Source organism: Delphinus delphis, chromosome 8 (genome assembly GCF_949987515.2).
Source record: "Delphinus delphis chromosome 8, mDelDel1.2, whole genome shotgun sequence".
In the NCBI taxonomy this organism is placed as follows: Eukaryota; Metazoa; Chordata; class Mammalia; order Artiodactyla; family Delphinidae; genus Delphinus; species Delphinus delphis.
Window position 1 is genome coordinate 11,862,558 of NC_082690.1, and position 23,692 is coordinate 11,886,249.

Sequence of the window (23,692 nt, forward strand, 5' to 3'; positions counted from 1 at the left end):
GCTCCGCAACGGGAGAGGCCACAACAGTGAGAGGCCCGCGTACCGCAAAAAAAAAAAAAAAAAAAAATGGTGCCAAGACATGCTATGGATGACAGCATTCTTAGTCTGAGTGTCCTATCAGGGAAGGTTTCATAAGGAATTAACATTGATTTGGGGTTTAAAAGAATGAACAGGGATTCTTTATGTGGAGAGATGGAGAAAGGGGAGTTTCTAAGTGGAAAAGTGCAGTGGGCAAAGGCATGTGAGCATAAAGAAAGCGCACCTCACATGAAAGCAAAGGAAATGTACTGTGACTACACTCAAGAATGTGAGGGGGACTAAATAGGAAACGAGGTTGGGAAGGTAATGCAGAAATCATTTTGATGGCCCTGGTCTGAATCTGGTCATCATTCAGAGGTGGCGCGGAGCCATGAAAGGCTTTTGATCTGGGAAAGAGCTAGCATGAGTTTTACATTAATATTAACTTGGCATTAACTTACATTATTATGTAAGGTAGACTGGAGAAGACAGACATCTGTAGGGGCAAGGTAGCTGGAAATATAAAACTGGAGCTCAAAAATATGTTGGCGATAGTGACAAAGATGTCAGAATTATCACAACTGTGGTGTTGGTTGAAGTGAGGGGACAAAATTGAATACTGAAAACGTTTTAAGTGTATTATCGATTACAGTGTTTACCTTAATTTTCTTACTTGCTGCTCCCCCATTTTTTTCCCCCACAAAACTGTGAGGCCCCAGGGTAGGAACTGTGTCTTCTTCCTGCTTGTTTTCCAGTGCCCAGCAAAGCACCCGGCAGATGCGTTCAATAAACATTTGCTGAAGAAAAAGAACATGCAGAAAAAGGAGAAAGCACTTTTTTTCAGAGAGGTGGTAAGGGCAAAATGGATGATACTGAAAAGTTTTGATACAATGGTGACAGCATTTATGGCCATTTTATTGGATGGCTTCGTATCTTTTCAGGAAAGCATTTCCTGTGCTGCAGAGCATCACGTGATTGACAGTAGGGTTAAGGGCTTAAAGTAGAGTGAAACAATTTGGAACAGCTGCAGCCAGAAATGTGCTTGGGGGATTCCCATATGCTTGCGGCCTTTTTTTAGTGCTGTTCTGTGTATCTGGCATGCCCCCTCCAGCAGGCTTCTCCCTGCCTCTCTAATCTCTTATTTAGTCTACTCATCTTTCAAAGCCTAACTCAAATGCCACCAACTCTTCTGGGACATTGTCTCTTGATACTCTTTCAAGTTAGTCATTCCTTTTTCTATGTTTACATTTCTCTCCTTGTTAATCCTGCTAGATTATAAATTACTTGATGATAAGAAGGGGGTTTTACTTCATCTGTATAGCCTCCTCCTGACCTGATGGGGAGCACTCATTCCATAAATGTTTGCTGATGTTTAAATCAAGTAATTTTAGGAATATGATTGCTAAGTGGCGGGGAGGACAGAACTGAAGTTATATGGCTTGAGGTCTTGGTAGACAAGATCAGCATGGTTTTCATGATTACCAGGAGGTGATGGACTAAGAGAACCAGGAAAAGGTTCAAGAACTAGAGGTGGTGTTGCAGGCAGATGAAAATCCAGTAAAAATCATGATTGTTTTTTCCTGTTGGGGAAATCTGAAGTTTGGTCCCCCTACCAGGGAAAACAAAGACATGAAGCTCACGTGTATTTTATGGAAGGAAAGGACACAATGTTTTCCCACCTAAGTTACTACTTCACAGCGAAGCCAGACAAAGAAGGAAAGCCAACGATGAATCCCTCAGTATCAAACCTAGATTTTAACCATAAACTTCTACTCCTTAACTTCAGCTGGGCTCGAAACTTTTGTAAAAACAAAACACATTTTTTCATTTCACATTTTCTCCTTCATTTCCAAACTTTCTGGAACAGCAGTTTCTGAGCAGCGAAATGAGTGCAGGTGGGACAAGGAGAGGTAACTGTGGTAAGCAAAACGATGAACTGGATGGCTTTAGACTGCCGTGTTCAAATCCTGGTTCTGCTATGTGCCTGTGAAATGGGGATAGATAACGCCTACTTGGAAAAACTGTGAGAAGTAAACTAGATGTAAAAGCACTTAACACAAGGAGTGTATGTACTCTGACCAGATCATGTGCAAGTGGCAGGAAATGCAAAAGTGAGGAAGGTGTGCAGGGGAAAGGTAAGTCTTCTCCCCTCCTAGCCTCCATTCTCTCAATTCCCCTCAGAGTCAACTCTGGGGACCGTTCTGTGCATTTACTTCTTTCCTGGACTCAGCTGTGAGAACTTGAGTCTGTAACTCAAATTTAAAATTCCTTATAACACAGGGAACTATAATCTATTTTGTAATAACCTATAAGGGAAGAGAATCTGAAAAAGATTTTATATATATATGTATATATATATGTATGTATATGTGTGTATATATGTGTATGTATGTATATATGTATGTATGTGTATATTCATATATGTATGTGTGCATGCATGTATTGTGTACATGTGTATATGTGTGTATATATGTATATATCTATGTGTGTGTATATGCGTATATGTATATATGTGTATATGCATGCATGTATGTATTATATGTGTGTATATATGCGTATGTGTGTGTATGTGTATATATACACACATATATGTATATATGTGTATATGTGTGTATATATATACACACACACACACACACACACATATATATATATATCACTGAATTGCTGTGCTGTGCACCTGAAACTAACATGATATTCTAAATCAACTATACTTCAATAAAAAAATACACATATAAAAAATTTTTAAATAAAAATAAAATTCCTTACCTGTAAAATAGAAAAGTTCTGAGCATTTAATGCAACAATTACTACTTTATAGTTAAAATGCTACACAAATATGAGGTGTTCGTATTCTTAGAAAAAGGAAGGCCTAGACAAACATAGTGTATTTAGGTTTGTTTAGAACAGAGATCTCTTGGACTCTTAGAATCACCCCCAGGCTTGACTGCTTTGTTCCATTTCCTTTCCTTTCCTCGTCTTTTTTTTTTTTGGCCGCACCACGTGGCTGCATGCAGGATCTTAGTTCCCCAATGAACCCGCGCCGCCTGCAGTGGAAGCACAGAGCCCCAACCACTGGACAACCAGGAATTCCCATCCTTTCTTCACCTTGACCTCAGCTAGAGGGCAAGGCTGAGAGCCACACAACTTGAGTCTGCCTCCGTCTGTCCCACAGGTGATCACTTACTCCAGTCGTCATGTTTACAATAACTTGACTGAGGAACAGAAGGGCCGAGTGGCCTTTGCTTCCAATTTCCTGGCAGGAGATGCTTCCCTGCAGATTGAGCCTCTGAAGCCCAGCGATGAGGGCCGGTACACCTGCAAGGTGAAGAATTCAGGGCGCTATGTGTGGAGCCACGTCATCTTAAAAGTCTTAGGTAAGACAGAGTGCCCTCGTAAATGCCTACATCTTATTAATAAGGTCTTGGTGACGGATAGGCAAATGTGTCACACTGGTACAAAATTTCTTGTTCAATCCTTCGTATTATACAGACGTCACCTAGTCCAGTTCCCTGGGAAGAAGTGTGTATGTTTTGTATTTTAGTCGTAATGAAAGAAGAAAAAATAATCACAGTTTTCCACGGTAGCCCATTACAAAATTTAAATATCCTCTAATGTTTAAATAGTATCCTCATACTTAACAAATCTCTCAGATCTGCTTCAAGTCCATTTCTCTGTTTTGTGATAGCAAGAACTACTAAGTTCTTAATTGCTTACAAGTTAATGAACTTCTGTCCCTGTTTCAGTATTAGTAAAATCACACTCAACTTTCCTAAAATTTCCAATTATAAAAGTTTCTCTTCTTTGAGAAGTGATGAGAGAGTTTCTGAGGCAGCCTCTAAAAGTTACAACAGCACCACTGGAAACAGCTGGAGTTGGGTGTATACGTGTGCAGGGGATGGAAGTGGGTGTATTTTGGAGAGTGGTGTAAAGCATGGCGAGGTAACAAAGTACTATTGAATCCACACTCAAAAGTTGACCATGTGGGTGGAAAAACAAGTCAACAGGATGTAGTTCTTCCACTGAATCGGGTGTTTGGGGATCTTTTTTTTTTTTTTTTTTTTGCCAGTGAGACCATCAAAACCCAAGTGTGAATTGGAAGGAGAGCTGACAGAAGGAAGTGACCTGACTTTACAGTGTGAGTCATCCTCTGGCACAAAGCCCATTGTGTATTACTGGCAGCGAATCCGGGAGAAGGAGGGAGAGGATGAACGTTTGCCTCCCAAATCTAGGATTGGTAAGTCATCTTTCTACCGGTCTGTTGAGATAGCAGGACAGTACTCTCTCCATGAATTCTAAATCTGGTTTTGTCAGCAACTCACAAGGTGACTTTGAACACACTGCTGGACCTCTTTGAACTTCCGTTTTTCATCCCTAAACGGGGACAGAAAAATCTGTCTTTTCTTTCCTCAAATGGCAAAAATAAAAGTGGTAAGGAGATTAGGAATAAATGTACTCTATAAATTCATTATATCTAATTATTGTGTTTAGTATCCCTTAAATGTTCAGAATCTTTTGTAACTTTTGAGGATGCACTGCAGTTTAAAGGAATGTTCACCTTTCTTCCCACATTCCAAAAAGGGATCGATTCTCTCACCTCATCCTTACCAAACCGTATTATATTGATAGAATCTTAGGTCAGTGACATAATAAACGATAAATATAGACCTTGTCACTAGGGGATTACAGTCATCTTTCTGCTTGTGTAGACTACAACCACCCTGGACGCATCCTGCTGCAGAATCTCACCATGTCCTCCTCTGGGCTCTACCAGTGCACAGCGGGCAATGAGGCCGGGAAGGAGAGCTGTGTGGTGCGAGTGACTGTTCAGTGTAAGTACGCAAAGGGTTGGTTTGGTTTTGTCTCTGCAGTGGTTCAGCCTAAATGTTTTTAATCACAAGTAAGAGTAAGGTCAACATCTTTATCTACAGAAGAACATGGCTATCACTGAAATAAATTCAGTAGTTACCAAGGACTGTTCAACAGTTGTAGCTAACTCTGTATTTATAGTATGTGTGAATTTTCCAGCCCCCTGAAGAAATTTATTATATCCAGGAGGGGACCAAAACCAAATGGAGGTTTCCTTTATAGATATACCCTTACAAAGGGTAACTTCTACTCTGTTTTCAGAGCTTCTCTTGTGTCTGCTGTTTCTCAAAAATAATCAGCTAAAAATAATCCTAATGTCAACGAGGCATATTTTGGGGTGTCGTATTCTGCTCCCCTTCAATATCAAGAGGGACAGTCATACACCAAGAAAGGGTATATGGGGAACTCAGGAAGATAGATACAAAGATCTGGAAATACTCATCTTGTCCAGAGCTTATGTTTTTTAAGTCTATGTGTTGCTTAGCTTATGCTTGGTTTTACTTTTGCTTTTGTTTCTGAGAAAACAGATGTACAAAGCATCGGCATGATTGCAGGAGCGGTGACAGGTATGGTGGCTGGAGCCCTGCTGATTTTCCTCCTGGTGTGGCTGCTAATCCGACGGAAAGACAAAGAGAGATACGAGGAGGAAGAGAGACCGAATGAAATCCGGTAAACCTCCCGCAAAATCCCCTTCCTCACCTAGGCTGCCTTTCTACCGCCAGCTCCCCAGCTCCCTAGTGACAACAAAAATGTCCCATTTCCTCTTAACCTTAAATCTGTTAAAAGGATTATTCTGGTGGGTAAGGAGCTCCAGCCTAGGGGCAGGAGGACTGGTTTACCTTGGCTTTCTTGTGAAACTATCCGCAACAGGGATGCAACAGGGACGTAATAGCTAAACTCTGCGTTCCTTCTCATTGCCTTCCACTTGTAAAGGCCATGCAATAGAGAATGGGCCTAGCCTACGGGCCATGAAAGGGCTTCTGCAGACAAACTCCCAGTCAAGGGGACTGCTGTCTAGACATCCAGTAGGGAGTGCCCATTCCCCCAGAGTAACAGGGTGGACCTCCCGGCCAAGGGGCCGCACACCCGCCCAAGCCCGCCGGAAGGGCGCAGGACGCAGGGGGAGTCCCTGTTTCCCTACGTGGTAGCTCGAGGTTTCCGCCTTGAGGAGCTGATCGGGCAACCTCAGAAAGCAGCAGCACAGCGGAAGCTTTCGCAGTCCTGTGGCCCTAAAATCTATCTTTGCTCTTTTTCCTCTTCAGAGAAGATGCCGAAGCCCCGAAAGCCCGCCTTGTGAAACCCAGCTCCTCCTCCTCGGGCTCTCGGAGCTCACGCTCGGGCTCCTCCTCCACGCGCTCCACGGCTAACAGCGGCTCCCGCAGCCAGCGGACACCGTCCTCGGAAGCGGCGCCCCGGCCAGGGCTGGCTACCCACACCTACGGTCCTGTGGGGCCGGAGGCAAGAGGGTCTGAACCAAAGAAAGTCCACCACGCTACCCTGACCAAAGCAGAGAGCACTCCTGGCACGATCCCCAGCCAGAGCAGAGCCTTCCAAACTGTCTGAGTTCGAGCGGACTTGACTCCCATCCTTTCCCAGGAGTCAGGACTCTTCTCGTCATTGACGCCCAGTCACCAGCCACACAACCGCCTCGGACCAAACGAGAGGTCATTTAAGTAGCAGTGACCATTGCATGGGAGAGATTCAAATGAGCACTTTCCTCATATGACAGCAAACAAGGAAAAGGATGTAAGCTGATGGTCTCCAAAAAGGCATCTCACTGTGCCTTTAGACCAGAGCGGGGGCCAAATCTGTGCATTTGGGGACCAGGACCTGTGGTGAGAAAGGCTGGGGAGAGGGGAAGTGAACACACTTAGAATTCCTCACTTGGGCTGTTTTGTGTCAACACTTTGACTCACCACTGTTAAGAAATGAGGTGTTCATAAATTTTCTATGCATTTCTGCAAACCTACTGGATTGCTATGATTATTCAGAGTCAAGCAGAACCCACAGCCTTATATCACACCTATCTGCACCATGAAAAACTCCAAAAAAGGAAACAAGTCTCTTCCATCCTGACCTGACTTTATTTACCAGAAAGTTTGGATATTAATTTCAAGAGGAGTTGAGAAATAGTGGGAGATGGAGAATGACTGAGATTTTCCCACTCTGTTCACTAGTAATCTTCCTACTTATATTGAACTAAAAAAAAAGGGAGTCCAAAATGTGTAACAAGGGACTGTGAAAAGCTTTCCATCTTGATGTTCAGAGGGCCACTGACAAATATCAGAAATATAATGCTGGAATAATTGTGGATTTTCCCTCAAATTGGATGTCTCTAAGGACTTCCCTGCTGGATATCTCTGGAGCAAGAAAACAATCATTAGGTGTCGTTTAACAATCTCCTTAGAAAGAAGTCTTCTAGAGAAAGAGATCTTTTCAGAATGCTGGAAGATCATCCAACCACAGTCTCTTCTTTCAGTGAACATATGAAATCAGGATTTCAAGACTGACTAGACTAAAAAGGGAGATTAGGTCAGCTTTCTCTTAATATGTCAAGGAGTGTCATCAGAAGTTCAGCATTGCACCAAACTTGGAGCTTCCTCCATTGCTTTCATTTTCGGAGAAAGATGTGAACCTGGGACTTTTGTTGATTCTAGGCCTTAAATTATCAAAAAGTTCAGGGACTGACCGCCTTTCCTGATGGCACTGCATGGACATCATACCATTCCCTCCTGAGAGGTGGAGACAGAGAGAAATTCAGTATTTTCCCAGTTTAGCCTCTCAGGAAGCCTAGCTCTGGGCTGGAAGGATAGGATATTAACATTTAGGGAAGAGATGGTGAGGATAACTAGTGGGTGGCAGGAGGGATCTAGGTTAGTGCCTGTTAAATACTGTTGGCATTTTGGAAAGAATTAGCAGAAATGATTTACCAGGATAGCTCCCAGAAGAGCTGACACATGGGAGAAGACAGGTGTCTGAGAAATTAAAAGAAAGCAGCCTCCAATACAACTTGCCTTTTTAATAGTTTTCATGACTCTGCTAGTCAAATTCATCCTATGGCAAGAATGCTAAACCTGAAATAGCCCTTCAAAGACTCTGAAGCAAGTGTCAACAGATCACCAGTGGTAGAGCAAAATATTTTTTATTATTAAAAGGACATGGAATTCCCTGGCAGGCCAGTGGTTAGGACTCTGCGCTTTCACTGCCGAGGGTGAGGGTTCAAGCCCTGGTCAGGGAACTAAGGCCCTGCAAAAGTAAAAATAAACAAATAAATAGACAAATAAAAATAAAATAAAGTCTTTAAAAAAAAAAGGCAGCAGGCTATAGGAAAGAAAAAGTAGTGCTGAATGTGGTGATAAAAGCCCTGTTCCTAAAATGGGAATCAGGCGCTTAAAGGGAAAAAGTTGATCTGGGATTTTGTCCTATTTCTGATTTTCATTTTTACATCTAATTCTCACATAGTACAAATGCATTTCCTTCCAAAATCCTTTAAGAAATAGGGTTTTATCCTTGAGTGAAAGTTTCATCTTGAGTTTTGTCTTCCTCTAAAAAAAATTGGGGGTAATTCCCTGTTAGTCCAGTGGTTAGGACATCATGCTTTCCCTGCTGAGGGCATGGGTTCAATCTCTGGTCATGAAACTAAGATCCCGCAAGCCACGCGGCATGGCCCCCGGCCCCCCACCCCCCCCCCAAAAAAAAGTTGGGACATAAGAGACATTGAGGAAGTAATGTAAAAAATGCCTGCCATTAGTTTAAGAGGGCTAGCACATTTGGAATGCTTCTTATACTAACACTGCCTCATTGTAAGACATAAACTGCTTACTCCACTTCCTTATTCTTCTGGTAGTGTGGTGTCCAGGCAACATAACACATCTGCTCTGTAATTCTGAGAATTCTCATTCCTAGAGTACTTAAGCCAAGTGAGTATGCTGTGGCAGCTGCAGCTCTACCATCACTAGGAATTTGCTCTTATCATTATTTATTACCTTTGAACCTAACGTTTCCTGTCTATGCCTCTGCAAGCAGGAATCAGTCCCCTTTGCGTGAAAAGGTTTTGATTATTTAAACAGGTTAGTTATTAGAAGACTAAAATACCAGTTGAATATCCATATTATTTTGGAAGTCCATTCATACTGGATATCTACAAAAAATGTCACAAAACAAATTATTACCTGAAATCTGAGAAAGTCCAAGAATTGAAGATTCTGAGAGATAAGGTGCTGAAGTCTTAGTGATAGTGTGCTTCTCTTTCAGTCAGGCTTTTGGGTTCAGATATGACAGGCTCTGGGTTTAAGATAAAGTTTGAGCCACTACTGGTTTCAAACCATATTCCATTAACCTTGCAAGTCAAACAAATTTGATTCTTTAATATGAAACAAAAAAGGATAAAATAGATGGTGGAAGAAAAAGTGTAGGAAGAAGATACAGATGGAATGATGCGGATGTTTAGAAAATAATCATTTCAATAAAATGCACACACTAAACTTAGAACTGTAAAAGAATGAAGTGATGCCTTTGTTGTTACCCTGTATAAGAACAATTTCAAAACTGCCGTTGCGAAAAAGACATATATAATTCTGCTTCATTTCTCGTGTTAAGCTGTTTATATTTCAATTTTAACTTCTAAGTTGCCTTGTAAATGGGACTGTGTTTGATCACAAAAAACAAGTATTTATTACAGGTGCATCTGTGTCGGCAATTTAAAAATAAATAAGTAAAGGTGATACTGTAGGAGAGGCTGAAGCTCATATAACCTGCATTGGAAATTTATTTATTAGCTTGCAGCCAACTGAAGAACAGAAGAACTCAGACTGAATATGATCTATTATTTATTGATTCCAGTCACAAATATACCAAGCACTTTTTTCTCACAAGGCGAGATACTAAGTAGTCCTGGACAAACCAAGTGACGACAAAGTTCATGACCGTTTCCGACCTTAAGGACTTTATCAAAATAACAAATATTTACTAAGCCAGTATTTTATATCAAGGTGAAGTGCCAGTAAAAAAGTACACACTAAGGGGTTCAAAGAAATCTGAAAAGTAAACACTATGAGATTTAAATAAATCTGAAAAAAATTTCACAGAATTAAATGAGGTAATAATATGCAAAGCACTTAGAACAGTGCTTGGCCTGTGACAAGCACTCAAAAAATGTTAATCATGACCCTCTTCCCTAGTCAGAAACTCTAGGTCTCAGACTGGAGCCCCAGGCACCCAAACTTTAACTTTAGATCCTGAGTGGGTTTGAAACCCTGTGCATTTAAAGAGGTGGAGACAGGACATTTATCATTATCTGAACTTTATACATAACACATAAACTCTCATTCTAGTCGATAAGAAGATAGTTCAAATCCTAGAACACGTTTTGAAAATGACCAGAAGGGAAGGTTATCTGTTCAGCTTTCTGTAATCACTGCTACTAGGTGGGATACCCCAAACCCGTGGAATTAGGCACCCGTTCTATTTTCCACCGGTTCAAATCTTGTAGGTAGTTCAGAGGTTAGTTTAAAAAGCTGCAAAATGTAGGGTGTGGTTCAGAGATTGTACTCGATAAATTGGGTGGGGAGAGAAGTCTGCAGATGCTAAAGAAAACTGCAAGAAGTATACATTTTTCTCGGCAGTGTTTTCAGGAAGGAAATTACTAATAAAAAAAGACCAAAGATTCTGGAATCCAGAGCTAGGTTCTACTGTAGCTCAGCCAGATGTTTAACTTCCCACAAATAACATCTCTGAACTTCATTTCTCTCCTAACACAGGAATGAATGATCTCTCTCTCAGAGAATCGTTTTGATGATTAAATGAAATAACAAATGAAAGCACTTTGTACCCTGTGAAAGCATCATATAAAACGAACTCCTTGGGAAGTGGGGAGAAGTTAGGTACATACCTCCAAGGACTCAAGCTCACATTTTCCCCCAGAAGGCAAATACAGAAAGGACATCCTTTGATCCAATATTCGAATCTGTCTCTAGGTTTTACTGGCTTGGTCTGGAGACCTTTCTAATTCCAGCCACGCCACTAAAAGTTCTGCTAGGTGGTCTTAAAAAAAATCTTTTCACCTATTTGTGCCCACTCATCTACTCAATAGGAATACTACCTGCCCAGCCTGTTTGAAAGCGCTCACTAGAAAGCATTCAACGTGCTGAGAAAGGCTTAGAATGACAAGGCCCCAAACACCGCATCATGCGCCGCAATTTGAAAGTCTAGGTACTGTTTCGTGCACTCCACTCGTTCAGTAATATTCTCAAGGCGCTTCTGCCTGGTTTCTCGCTTAGTTTTTGCCGAAAGTCAAGGCAGTAAAGATATTACCTCAAATTACTGAAAGTAAGAGGTTCAGGAAGTCTCAATCAAGGACACAGGGCTACCGGAACCCAGGTTCCTTACGCCCGGTTCACTTACAAGGAAAGAGCTCCCTAGCTTTTCTTTTTTTTTAAACAAATAACTGAGAAGTGAGGGGGCCCGGGCGGGTGGAGAAGGGGCCGAGCCAAGAAGCCGAGTCTGTTCTCGGTGGGCGCTGGGGGGGGGGGGGGGGTGACGGAGGCATCCGGGCTCCAAGAAGCGAGTTTAGCCATCTATTTCGCTAAGGATACAGACACAGCATCGGGACCCTGGAGGTTGAGAAGTTGGGCCTCTCCGCACTCTGCGTCGGGGTCAGCCGGCCTCCAGCTACCACAATGAACGGAGGGTCCCGGGGGCCTGCCCGGCTAACCTGTCGTATTCCGCGCAGAGGCGAGACGCCGCGGCGGCCGGCCGGCTCCTTCCATCCCCAGATCTGGGTGCCACTGGGCAAGTTACCCTCGCAGCGCCCTGGGGTCGGAAACTTCGGCCCCGTCGCTCGGGGTCAGTCCTAGGACAGAGCCACGCTGGCTATGTGGGTGTGTGGAATCCCGGAGGGCCTAGAAGACCATCTACAAGGCCGGGGTGGGAGTAGGGGAAGGAGGATGGTGGGGGAGGGGCGCAGCCACCTTCGCGGCCATCTTGTCCTCGCTCCACTTCCGCCTTCTCTCCAGGGCTGCAGGCGCCGGACCCCTCCCTGCAGGCCCTGCGCCTTCGCTCCGGGGGTTCCGCAGGAGCCAGATCGCCGATCGCGCTGCTGTCATTGGTTGGTTCCAAGTTGGCCCGCCCCTCTTCCTCCCCCTCCTTCGTCCCTCCCGCCTGCGATTTCTGGGGCGCATGCGCAGAGGCAGACGAGCCCTTCCCCCGCGCCCGGGGTGACTGAGGACTCCCGCGCGCGGGCTCCGTCGGCCCCACCCTCCCTTTCCCCTGGGCCTTTCGGACAGCGGGGGCGAGAATGAAAGTTCCAGAACGCTGCGGTGAGTGCGTCATCGCTAGGCGGGGCGGGCTGGGGCGGGAGAGGGGAGGCCCGAAAGGTAGAGCCGGGTTCGTCATTGGGGCTTGCGGAGGTGGCCGCGCGCCCATTGGCCGAGAGAGCCGTGATGGGCTCTGACAGGGGCGGGCCCCTTCTGGAAGGTTCTGAGGCAGGGTATAAGAGACGGGGCGGAGGACGGAAACCGGTCTCGTTGAACGCGGCGGCAGCTCTGTAGGTTGCTGTATACTCCTCCAGTGGACCCGGGCCTGCGCTCCAGGTAAGTTAAGATTTCTGTTTTCCAAGGCTTTTGGCGGCCCTTCGGGAGCCTACCGCCCTCCTCAGGCTGCATGGGTTTGCAGCGGCCGGGGGCCTTCTGAGTGTGTCAGGCAGGGTGCGTGCGGCGATTCCTTTGCCCGGCTGGGGACCTTTGTTTCCGAGGGGAGGCAGCCTCCTTGGGGGTGCAGTCGGGACGGAGGAGTGGGCTGTGGAGGTCGGGCCGCCCGGAGGGAGAAGAGGCCGCGCCTGTTCGCGGGGCGTGGAACCGGCGTCTTAGAGCTTGTCGTGCCCTATTTCCTTGTTTCAGGACCCATTCTTCTTAAAGGAGGAAGTCATAATTGGCACGCGCCCAAAGTGGGGGAGGGGGCTTCGGACCCTTGCAGGCCTTGCTGTGTTGAGCAAGGCGCGGGGGGGGAGGGGAGGGCTAAGGTTCAGCCCGGGGCATGGGACCACGTGCTCAGGTGTGGCGCAGACCCTCTTGGTAGGTGCGTGCTTCCGTCTGCGGCGGGCTCTGCGGTTCGGACGGCGACCTTACTGCAGCACGCCATGCCTGCTCTGACCTTCCCGCGTGGTTATTTCCAACGAGAGCAGTTTCTGGGGCGAGGTTCTAAGCATAATTTGCGGAGTGGTCGTATCTGGTAGCGTTGACTTGGTAAACGTTTTGTAAGTGCTTGAGCCGCCTTTCAAACCATGGACTTTTTTTCTCTTCCCAGCAACCATGTCTAAGGGACCTGCAGTTGGCATTGATCTTGGCACCACCTATTCTTGTGTGGGTGTCTTCCAGCACGGAAAGGTGGAAATAATTGCCAATGATCAGGGGAACCGAACTACCCCAAGCTATGTCGCCTTTACTGATACCGAACGATTGATCGGTGATGCTGCAAAGAACCAAGTTGCGATGAATCCCACCAACACGGTTTTTGGTAAGCCAGCAAATCTTCATGGTATGAATTTAAGTGATTTCGGCAGTGTGTAATCTGAGAAGTTGTCTCAGAAGGTTGTTAAATGTGAGGCGGCCACGAAAGCCCTAAGGATAGGAAAAGTTTTCTGTAGGGAACTTCAGTGACTATCCTTTTAAGGCTTAAGGTTTGCGGCATCTTGGTCATTCGGAATTTGAATCCATAGGCATCTGGTCTTGGAACAGGTGTAGTGTAATGAAATTCAAGGTAACGTTTGTATTGATACTTTTTGCAGATGCCAAACGCCTCATTGGACGAAGATTTGATGATGCTGTTGTCCAGTCTGATATGAAGCATTGGCCTTTCATGGTGGTGAATGATGCAGGCAGGCCTAAGGTTCAAGTAGAATACAAGGGAGAGACAAAAAGTTTTTATCCAGAGGAGGTGTCATCCATGGTTTTGACAAAGATGAAGGAAATAGCAGAAGCCTATCTTGGGAAGGTGAGTAGTGCACAGTACTGCAGGGGAGGATATAGATGGGGATTACCAAGTGTCCTGATAATGGCGGTGTAAGAGTGAGTAGTAGATAAATGTATCAAAATGGGTGGTAAAACCAGAACGTTGTTTGAGGATGTATCTTTGTGTGTCCAAGTAGATGATATAGTGGTTAAGTTTTAATCTTTTTTTTCCTAGACTGTTACCAATGCTGTTGTCACAGTACCCGCTTACTTTAATGATTCTCAGCGTCAGGCTACCAAAGATGCTGGAACTATTGCTGGGCTCAATGTACTTAGAATTATCAATGAGCCAACTGCTGCTGCTATTGCCTATGGCTTAGACAAAAAGGTAAGTACCATGTTTTACGTATGCGTCACTCGAGATTAGTTTGAGCCACCACAATAGATATGAGAATAATTTGTGTTGTAATTGCAGGTTGGAGCAGAAAGAAATGTGCTGATCTTTGATTTAGGTGGTGGCACTTTTGATGTGTCAATCCTCACTATTGAGGATGGAATCTTTGAGGTCAAATCTACAGCTGGAGATACCCACTTAGGTGGAGAAGACTTTGACAACCGGATGGTCAACCATTTTATTGCAGAATTCAAGCGCAAGCACAAGAAGGACATCAGTGAGAACAAGAGGGCTGTCCGTCGCCTTCGTACTGCTTGTGAGCGTGCTAAGCGCACTCTCTCTTCCAGCACCCAGGCCAGTATTGAGATTGATTCCCTCTATGAAGGAATCGACTTCTATACCTCAATTACCCGTGCCCGATTTGAAGAACTGAATGCTGACCTGTTCCGTGGCACACTAGACCCTGTGGAGAAAGCCCTTCGGGATGCCAAGCTAGACAAGTCTCAGATCCATGATATTGTCCTGGTGGGTGGTTCAACCCGCATCCCCAAGATTCAGAAACTTCTACAAGACTTTTTCAACGGGAAAGAACTGAATAAGAGCATCAACCCTGATGAGGCTGTTGCTTATGGTGCAGGTAATCTTTCTATTCTAGTTAAACAGTTTAACAGGCAGCCTGTTAGGCCTTAGCTAACTGATGAATGATTTTTAAAACATTTGTGGTTTCCACCAAAAGCTGTAGCTAATGATGGCAAAACTGTTGGATGTCTGAGTGATTGAGAATGGTTAGTTACATAATGAGTTATTGTAGTACTGTGCTTTATTTAAATTTTTTTTTAATCATATAGCTGTCCAGGCAGCCATTTTATCTGGAGACAAATCTGAAAATGTTCAAGACTTGCTGCTGTTGGATGTCACTCCTCTTTCCCTTGGAATTGAAACTGCTGGTGGAGTCATGACTGTCCTCATCAAGCGCAACACCACCATTCCCACCAAGCAGACGCAGACCTTCACAACCTACTCGGACAACCAGCCTGGTGTACTCATTCAGGTATGTTTCTCTGTGGCCTAGATTACTTGAGGTCCTGTAAAACTGGGGAAGACTTGTTCCGCTGTGATGATGGATTCCAAAACCATTCGTAGTTTCCACCAGAAATCCTGTGTTGGCCAATTCCTTCCTTGGATGTCTGAGCGATCAGTCTTTCCTAATCAAGCTAATACAAATCTGAAGTAGCACAGATATTTGTGATTTTTCTTTCTTGTCTTTGTGTTTTTATTGTAATTTTGAATTTATTTGTTTCATAACAAGGTTTATGAAGGTGAGCGTGCCATGACCAAGGATAACAACCTGCTTGGCAAGTTTGAACTCACAGGCATACCTCCTGCTCCCCGTGGTGTTCCTCAGATTGAAGTCACTTTTGATATTGATGCCAATGGCATCCTCAATGTCTCTGCTGTGGATAAGAGCACAGGAAAAGAGAACAAGATTACCATCACTAATGACAAGGGTAAGTTTGGGCAGTATTTTGTGAGTGTGCTAAGTGCGCACTCTTGAGCACCCAGGCCAGTATTGAGATTGACTCCTTCGTAGAGGGAATCAATTTGTGTATCTGTCATCCATACCTGATTTGAAGAATCAAATGCTGACTTGTTCTGTGGCACCCTGTACCCTGTGGCACTCTTACCTGCTTTTTAGAGGCAGAATTTGGTTTATAATGGTTTTATTTTCCAAGTGTTTCTACTCCTACTCCAAGGGCATTTAGCGGAGATCATACTTAGCTGCTAAATGGAGTTGCAGGATGATGGTGCAGAACTGCAGGTGATTGTCTTGCCTAAAAGGTTGGTTAATTTTACAGGCCGTTTGAGCAAGGAAGACATTGAGCGCATGGTTCAGGAAGCAGAGAAGTATAAAGCTGAAGATGAGAAGCAGCGGGATAAGGTGTCTTCGAAGAATTCTCTTGAATCCTATGCTTTCAACATGAAAGCTACTGTTGAGGATGAGAAACTTCAAGGCAAGATTAATGATGAGGACAAACAGAAGATTCTTGATAAGTGTAATGAAATAATCAACTGGCTTGATAAGAACCAGGTTTGTAATTTCTGTTGCCAAAGATTTAAGAGTGCAGGGTTGGGTCTAAAGGGCTTTAGCAAAAGCTTAGGTGGGTGGGTGGGTTTTACAAATTTGTAGGGTCACGATGATGAGAATGGTTCAAAACATTCGCGGTTTCCACCAGAACTACAGATGTTGGCAACTTCCTTCCTTGGATGTCTGAGTGACCCAAGATCTTAAACGTAACTTCATGTGCTGTTGTGTGTCTAGTGTGTCAGATTGATTACATCAGGCTTAGTCTTCTATTTGAAGAACTTGTAATAAAATATTTTTATTTTCCTCAGACTGCAGAGAAGGAAGAATTTGAACATCAGCAGAAGGAGCTGGAAAAAGTCTGCAACCCCATCATTACCAAGCTGTACCAGAGCGCAGGAGGCATGCCAGGAGGAATGCCAGGAGGAATGCCCGGGGGCTTCCCTGGTGGTGGAGCTCCTCCGTCTGGTGGTGCCTCCTCTGGGCCCACCATTGAAGAGGTTGATTAAGCCAGCTTAGCATAGGTTTAGCATTGTTCCACACAACATTGAAGGACCTAAATTTGTAGCAAATTCCATGGCAGTTTTAAAGTTGAGCTGCTGTAGTAAACTGGGCATTCTTGATACTTGAACATGGAACGTGTGCACAGGGAAAGCAAATAACATTGCACTTTACAAGCACTGTATTGTAAGTGGAAAATGCAATGTCTTAAATAAAACTGTATTTAAAATTGGCACCATAAAATTGTTTTGATTCTGTTTACAAGGGCAGTAAGGTAGTGTTCGGGTTTGGGGGTTGAACAACTTTCTGGCCTAATAAGTATTACAACAGCATCTGGGTTGTCAATGACAAATTGTTACGTCTAGGCAACTGCCTGAACCTTTTAAATTAAGGTATAAAAAATGGGAAAATGTGTAGACCTTTTGCTAGCTAGGCTCATTTAGTACTAAGTCTACATAAGTGTTAGTGTAGTTTGAACTGCAGGTCATCGTGCTTTCCAGTGTTTGTTAGACTGGAAAGGGGCATCCCAGATATTTTTGAGTATTCCATGTGGTATACCTGAAACCATCTGAGGGTTCAAAAGAGGATAAATTTGAGGCCAAAATTAGGACAAGGAAATATCCTGTCAGAAGTAATAACATGTGGTATACACTGGTGACTTCAGGTAGTGTCCATTTGAAATCCTTTAATCCGTGGGCAGAGGCTTTTCTGTTTTCTCACCTGAGTATTAAGGGCTGGGAATTAATGGAGCTAGCTGTAAGGTTGGCATAGTTATGTCCCTTGACCCCTTTGAAACAGACTTTAAGGAAATTGTCTAATTCTGATCTCATCTTAAATCATAGCCAACCGTAACTCAGCAACTTCAGGCAGAACAATTGTGTTTACCAAGCCTAATTACACTGGACTGTCTTTAGGTAAGCTTGCTTAGGAGCAAAGGCCTTCTCATTGGTTCTTTGTTCGTTGGGCCATTGGTATGTTAGCTTGAGTTGACAGGCCAGAAGGTATTGCACCTGAGTGAATCCTGTAAAGTCATGTTTGTGTGAGATGGGCCTGCTTAGTGCCAACCAGCCACCTAGTGGTCACTTGGGAAGATTCTCAGTTTTGGTATGGTGGGATGTCTTGGGTCACAGTTCATTCTCAGCAGAATGACCCAATCTTAGTTTCTGCTTTAGCTTTCCTTCACCTTTCTGTAGCAGTTCTTGGATGACCCAACTAGCATAATGCAGATGACAGTTGAGCTTCATAAGAGTTTCCCCAATAACTACCTAGCGTTGACCCTCCCTTGTTCAGGTTAGTGGGTATAGCTAAAGGCTATAATTCGTAAAACAGCTGATGTTTCTTCTAAAACTACATCAAATTGACTAAGTTTAGTGCCTTAGGTGTGTGTTAATGTTTGGCAGCTCTCCAGGAGTTTATAGCGCTGCACCCAATTTGTTTTCTCCAAGGGTTACAAATGAAAGCATAGTTGATATACCTTTTTTTGCACCTGTTTTCAAGTGAGTGGGAATCTGACCTGTGTTTTAGTATTTACTGCATTGTTTGTGAACCTGGAGCAAACCATGTGTGGTGGTTTTTTGAGACCACTCAAGGAAGTAACATGTCTCGTGCATGAACCATGGGTTCTTGGTAAGAAAATTGAAGATCAAGTGTGATAGTGAAAATTAGCACAAGGCCTAGTGGAAGGTTATCAGTAGTAGCCATTACTGGAAGTTGTTGAATTTCAACAGTTACATAAGTTGTAAGTTTCATCAGTGAAATAAAACTATTTCCTTTACACAGGTGGGAGAAACAATGCATTGCTGGGCCTGTGTAGTAGAAAATAAGTGGGGTCAGGGAGGAGCTACGGATTAGGTTAACAATTTGCTAGGTTTAATTATACAGTGGAGGGGGGGAGCCAGCCAGGCATTCGAATTTGGGGTAGACTTATTCCAAGACCTGTATGTTTCCTCCTGCATCCCAGTGTAGTGAATTATGAAGTACAGGCTCATCTCAATGCAGAGCCTGGGGTTCATGTGTACTGGAAGGGATTTCTTTAAACCAAGGGAATTTGTAATCTTGCTTCTGAAAACACTTGGAATTACTTAAGAACTTGGTCCCAGTGTCCTTCAGATAATTCCGTTTGTCTTTCTTTCCCCCCATCAGTCCTTTGGGTGTTCAAACTTGGAGACTTACCTTTTGCAAGAAGTCTAAGCAATCTGGGGATTTGAACCCAATGACTCAAGTCAATTTTTGTCTCACTTTGCCTTATTTTTTAGTTTCCTGCTGTGGGCTAAGCCCTGACTGCAGGAGTAGATACAGAAGCTGGGGAAGATGTGTTCCAGCCTTATAGGAGAGACTGACATTCACAAGATGAAGACAGTTACAAAATGGCACTCTTTGCGGGGGAAACAATGGCAGTAAGTGTAAGTTAGATTGTTTATTACAGCCTAGAAGAAGATGTGGAGAAGGTGGCCATAAGAACAGCATTTACAGTTCTCCATTCAGTCTAGATAGTTTAATGGTTTCCGCTTGTCTTACTCTATTTGATTATCCTAACAACCTTAAGAGTGATGGTTGGATCGTCTGGCTGTGCATGCGTAAGTCTGTATAGGATGATGACAAAAGTAATTTCACTTTTGTGTGGATTATTATAATGAATTGTTATAAGTCTAAGGTCATGGCCCTGGGATGCCTGGCATTTAAATTTTGCACAGGGCACCATTGGATCGGAAAGTGAGAGCAAAAAAGTTCAGTGGCCCTCAATCTCCATGTCCAATTTTAAGAGTTACATGCTGGTTTCAGCTGGACTTAGCAATAACATGGTTATGTTTAAAAATGTATTTTTATGGAGAAACAGTAATTGTAATTTTTAAACTACTAAGGGAATAATTTTCGTCTTAGAAGCCACAGCAGTACATTTACTCCCAGTAACATTACTGCAGTTATTTATGTACTTAAACTGTACTGTAAAGAAAACGATGCCTGCAAACAATTCTTTGCTGAAACAATATTGAATACCTACAATATACATTCTTAGGAATAATAGCCTTTTGGGTTCTGTTAAGGTGAAATGGGTGATTGGTGGGACATAAATAGGAAAGGCTGAGGATTTTCTTTTCTTTGGTGTATATGGCTGTAAGGACATCTTTATCCACTAGATGGCAGTAAGCTATTTAGAAAACTACTTGGGTCGCTGAGAGAGGCTGCTGGAACATTTTCACTAAGGTTTGTGCTTTTTGTTTCACAAGTTGCCTAACTAGAAGCACAGTAAATGCTGAGGAAAGAAAGCTCCGAATGTTCACGTTCCAGGCAAATCATTCCCGGCTGAATATGTTGAGCAAGTGTCTTGACTGTGGGGTATGGGTTTGAGGAGAGATTTTTAGGGTACTTGGGACAGACAGGTTAAATACAGACAGAGCTTTGAAATACGCAGGGAAAAAAGATGAGTCTACCCGGGAAGAGAAAACAGTCTTTCCTGATCCACTCTTTCTAGTTTAAAACGCTGTGTTATTTCCCTCATCACCCTTGACTCCGACTCCTGAGACTCATGACTTGTATGAAATGTTTGAATTCCTCACCAAACTGAAACTCATGAGTGCAAGAATATCCACGCACTCCTACAGTTCCAGCCAGTGTCTGGCCCATTGTACACATAATGTCAAGTGAATGAATGAGAAGGGATGGAGCAGGCACCCCAGAAGTTAGTGGTAGAATGTGTTCCCTTTGGGCTTTATGATGCTATGGTCATGGCTCTTGGAGTGGTGAGAGGCTGGCTGGCTGGCTGAGTTCAGGCTCCCTGCAGATCTCCACTACAGTTCCTCCTCGCAGGGTGGGGGAGCCAACATTAGAGCGGCATGAGATGAGGAAACGATCAAGCCCAGAGCAGCTCTAGCCAAATGAAAGTTGGCAGTAACAGAACTGTCCAAGTCTTTGACCTAAAGGACCACCTGCAGTCTTCAGATTGCCCCTGAGATCTGGGCAGTGTGTGGCATGAGTGGGATGAGCAGAAGTAGTGTACATAGTCTCTGCAATATGAGAGGACAGTCAGGGCCTGCCAGGAGAACTGAAGCCTAAAGCTGGGCCACAGAACACTCAGGATGCAGCCAGCCCCAGGACCCTAAGAAAAAGGCTGCCAATCTTGACCTTGCATTAGACACCAAAAACACAAGCAGCAAAAGAAAACATTGGGCTTCATAAAAAGTAAAAATGTGCTTCAAAGGATACCATCAAGAAAGTGAAGAAAGACAACCTACAGAATTGGGGAAGATATTTGCATGTCATAGATCTAACAAAGTAGTACTATCCAGCATGTATTACAAAAACTCTTAAAACTCAAAAAAGAGAAACCAATGTTTATAATGGACAAAAGAAGATACAGAAATAGCTAATAATCATATGGAAAGAAGCTCAACATCAGTAGCCATCAGAGAAATGCAAATCAAATCCACAGTGAGGCAGAACTTGATATCCACTAGAATGCCTAGACAAGAACAAGTTGGCAAGGATGTGCAGGAATTGGAACCCTCATACACCGCTGGTGCGCATGTAAAATGGTGCAGCGGGTCTGGAAAACAATCTGCAGTTCCTCAAAAGTTAGAATTAACATATGACCCAGGCATTCTACTCATAGTTATGTACCCAAGAGAAATTAAAACATAAATCCACACAAACATTTATACACAAATGTTCACAGCAGGATTATAATAACCGGAAAGTGGCAATAACCCAAATGTCCATCAGCAAATGGATGAGTGAAACATGGCATGTCCATACAATGGAATAGTATTCAGCAGTAAAGGGGAATGAAGTACTGATACATGCTACAACATGGATGATCCTTGAAAACAGGGCAGTGACAAAAGCCCACATACTGTATGATTATGTGGAATGTTCAGAGTAGGCACATCCTTTGAGATAGAGGTGGTTTCCTAGGGCTGGGGGAAAGGACACTTGGGGGAAAATGCAGAGTTATTGCAAACAGGTATGGGGTTTTGGGATGGTGAAATCATTCTAAATTGGTTGTGGCAATGGTTGCATAGTTCTGTGAATATACTAAAAATATTGAATTGCATACTTTAAATAGATGAATTAATGAATAGTGTGGTATATGAATAGTATTTCAACAAAGCACTTAAAAATTTTTTTTGAGTTAGAAAAGAAGGAGGCTGCAGAGCTGGCTTCCCCAAAGTGGGGGGGAGAGAGAATGTATGTGAATATGAAACCATATTCTTACTCTCAAGGAAGTAAGTAATAACATTGGCTGTGCGGTGGTTTTCCGTTTTATCCCCCAGCTTTATTGACATAATTGTCATATAACATGGTATAAGTTTAAGGTGTACAAAGTGTTGATTTGATACATGTTGTGAAGTGATTACAACAATAAGGTTAGTTTTTCTGACTTAACAAATACCGTATATTAACGCATATATATGGAATCTAGAAAAAATGGTGCAGATGAACCTATTTCCAGGGCAGGAATAAAGATGCAGACATAGAGAACGGACATGTGGACACAGTGAGGGAAGGGGAGGGTGGGATGAATTGGGAGATTAGGATTGACATATATACACTACCATATAAAAAATAGGTAGCTAGTGGGAACCTGCTGTATAGCACAGGGAGCTCAGCTCGGTGCTCTGTGATGATCTAGATGGGTGGGATGGGGGAGGGGGAGTGGGAGGGAGATCCAAAAGGGAGGGGATATGTGTATACATAGAGCTGATTCACTTCCCGGTGCACAGCAGAAAGTAACAGCATTGTAAAGCAATTATACTCCAATTAAAAAAACAATGAGGTTAATTAGTATCTCCATCATCTCACATAATTACTGTTTCATTTTTGTGGTGAGAACATTTAAAATCTACTCTCAGCAACTTCCAAGTATATAATGCAGTGTTGTTAAATATAGTCACCAGGCTGTACATTATTAGATCCCCCAAACTTACTCATCTTGTGACTGGAAGTGTGTACCCTTTCACCAAATCCTCCCATTTCTCCACTGCCCTATGCTGTTGCCCTCTAATGTCTACACATCCCTTTGAGACTGTGGACTCTCAAACCAAGCTGATACAGCTTCCAAACCCAAGAGTTGAAAAAATTAGATTGGGCTGAAAAGAAAGCAGGCTGCAGGCAAGTAACCACTTGAAAATACATTTGAACGGACTTCCCTGGTGGCACAGTGATTAAGAATCCACCAGCCAACACAAGGGACACGGGTTCAAGCCCTGGTCCGGGAAGATCCCACATGCCGCAGAGCAACTAAGCCCGTGCGCCACAACTACTGAGCCTGCGTACCACAACTACTGAAGCCTGTGCACCTAGAGCCTGTGTTCTGCAACAAGAGAAGCCACCGCAATGAGAATAAGGCGCACCGAAACGAAGAGTAGGCCCCGCTCACCACAACTAGAGAAAGCCCGCGCACAGCAATGAAGACCCAACGCAAACAAAATTAACTAAATTTAAAAAAAAATTAGATCAAGCCACATTAAAAAAACCAAAACAGACATTGCAGATATTCATCAGAAACCTTATTTATTTGTTGATTTAGTGTTTCTCGTGTGTCTGGGACCTGCTGTGTTGTTTACTACCTGTGTGACCTTCAGTGAATTATTCTTCCTGAAGCTGATTATCTTCACCTATGAAATGGGGATTATAATAATCAGCCATTAGGTGTGTTATGAGGATTAAGTGAGCCAGGGTATGTGGAGAGTTTAGCTCTGTGCCTGACGCATAGAGTACATGCTAGTAAGGGTTATTAACTATTAATTAAATGAATTAAGTGATAATATTAACATTTCCTAAGGCTGCCATAACAAGGTACCAAAAACTTAGACAACAGAAGTGTATCGTGCTGTGGTTCTGGAGGCCAGCAGCCGGAAATCACGGTGTTGGCAGAGCCATGCT

At 43.6% G+C, this 23,692-nt stretch overlaps 2 protein-coding genes, 1 long non-coding RNA gene and 2 other non-coding genes across 5 annotated transcripts in view; 4 read left to right on the forward strand and 1 right to left on the reverse strand.

Moving 5' to 3' along the window:
• The window catches only part of CLMP (CXADR like membrane protein), an 87,362-nt gene extending 80,892 nt beyond the window's left edge, over window positions 1-6,470 (forward strand). The window contains exons 3-7 of the mRNA XM_060017762.1: window positions 3,194-3,395; window positions 4,088-4,255; window positions 4,728-4,850; window positions 5,415-5,556; window positions 6,150-6,470. Coding sequence (XP_059873745.1) covers window positions 3,194-3,395; window positions 4,088-4,255; window positions 4,728-4,850; window positions 5,415-5,556; window positions 6,150-6,450 — 936 coding nt within the window. The 3' untranslated portion in view covers window positions 6,451-6,470. The remainder of the gene's footprint in view (window positions 1-3,193; window positions 3,396-4,087; window positions 4,256-4,727; window positions 4,851-5,414; window positions 5,557-6,149) is intronic.
• Window positions 6,471-8,017: 1,547 nt separating this feature from the next.
• On the reverse strand, window positions 8,018-12,012 carry LOC132429448 (uncharacterized). Its single transcript, XR_009520349.1, has 3 exons — window positions 11,600-12,012; window positions 9,060-9,171; window positions 8,018-8,133 (listed from the first exon to the last, which is right to left on the reverse strand). It is a non-coding gene; the product is annotated as an uncharacterized lncRNA (long non-coding RNA).
• Window positions 12,013-12,392: 380 nt separating this feature from the next.
• HSPA8 (heat shock protein family A (Hsp70) member 8) lies at window positions 12,393-17,043 on the forward strand. The gene is made up of 9 exons (XM_060017763.1): window positions 12,393-12,476; window positions 13,189-13,398; window positions 13,670-13,875; window positions 14,068-14,220; window positions 14,308-14,863; window positions 15,075-15,277; window positions 15,536-15,734; window positions 16,083-16,315; window positions 16,621-17,043. The coding sequence occupies exons 2-9, from the start codon at window positions 13,194-13,196 to the stop codon at window positions 16,816-16,818; spliced, it is 1,953 nt and encodes a 650-aa protein (XP_059873746.1). The 5' UTR covers window positions 12,393-12,476; window positions 13,189-13,193; the 3' UTR covers window positions 16,819-17,043.
• LOC132430400 (small nucleolar RNA SNORD14) lies at window positions 15,336-15,421 on the forward strand. Its single transcript, XR_009520491.1, has one exon. It is a non-coding gene; the product is annotated as a small nucleolar RNA SNORD14 (small nucleolar RNA).
• On the forward strand, window positions 16,417-16,503 carry LOC132430398 (small nucleolar RNA SNORD14). Its single transcript, XR_009520490.1, has one exon. It is a non-coding gene; the product is annotated as a small nucleolar RNA SNORD14 (small nucleolar RNA).
• Window positions 17,044-23,692: the final 6,649 nt, after the last annotated feature.

Excerpts from the sequence above, each read along its gene's own strand:
- HSPA8 (XM_060017763.1), top strand. The coding sequence starts at position 13,194 with ATGTCTAAGGGACCTGCAGTTGGCATTGATCTTGGCACCACCTATTCT. Across the intron at positions 14,864-15,074 it reads GGCTGTTGCTTATGGTGCAG|CTGTCCAGGCAGCCATTTTA; the intron begins GTAATCTTTCTA and ends TTAATCATATAG. Across the intron at positions 15,278-15,535 it reads AGCCTGGTGTACTCATTCAG|GTTTATGAAGGTGAGCGTGC; the intron begins GTATGTTTCTCT and ends TTTCATAACAAG.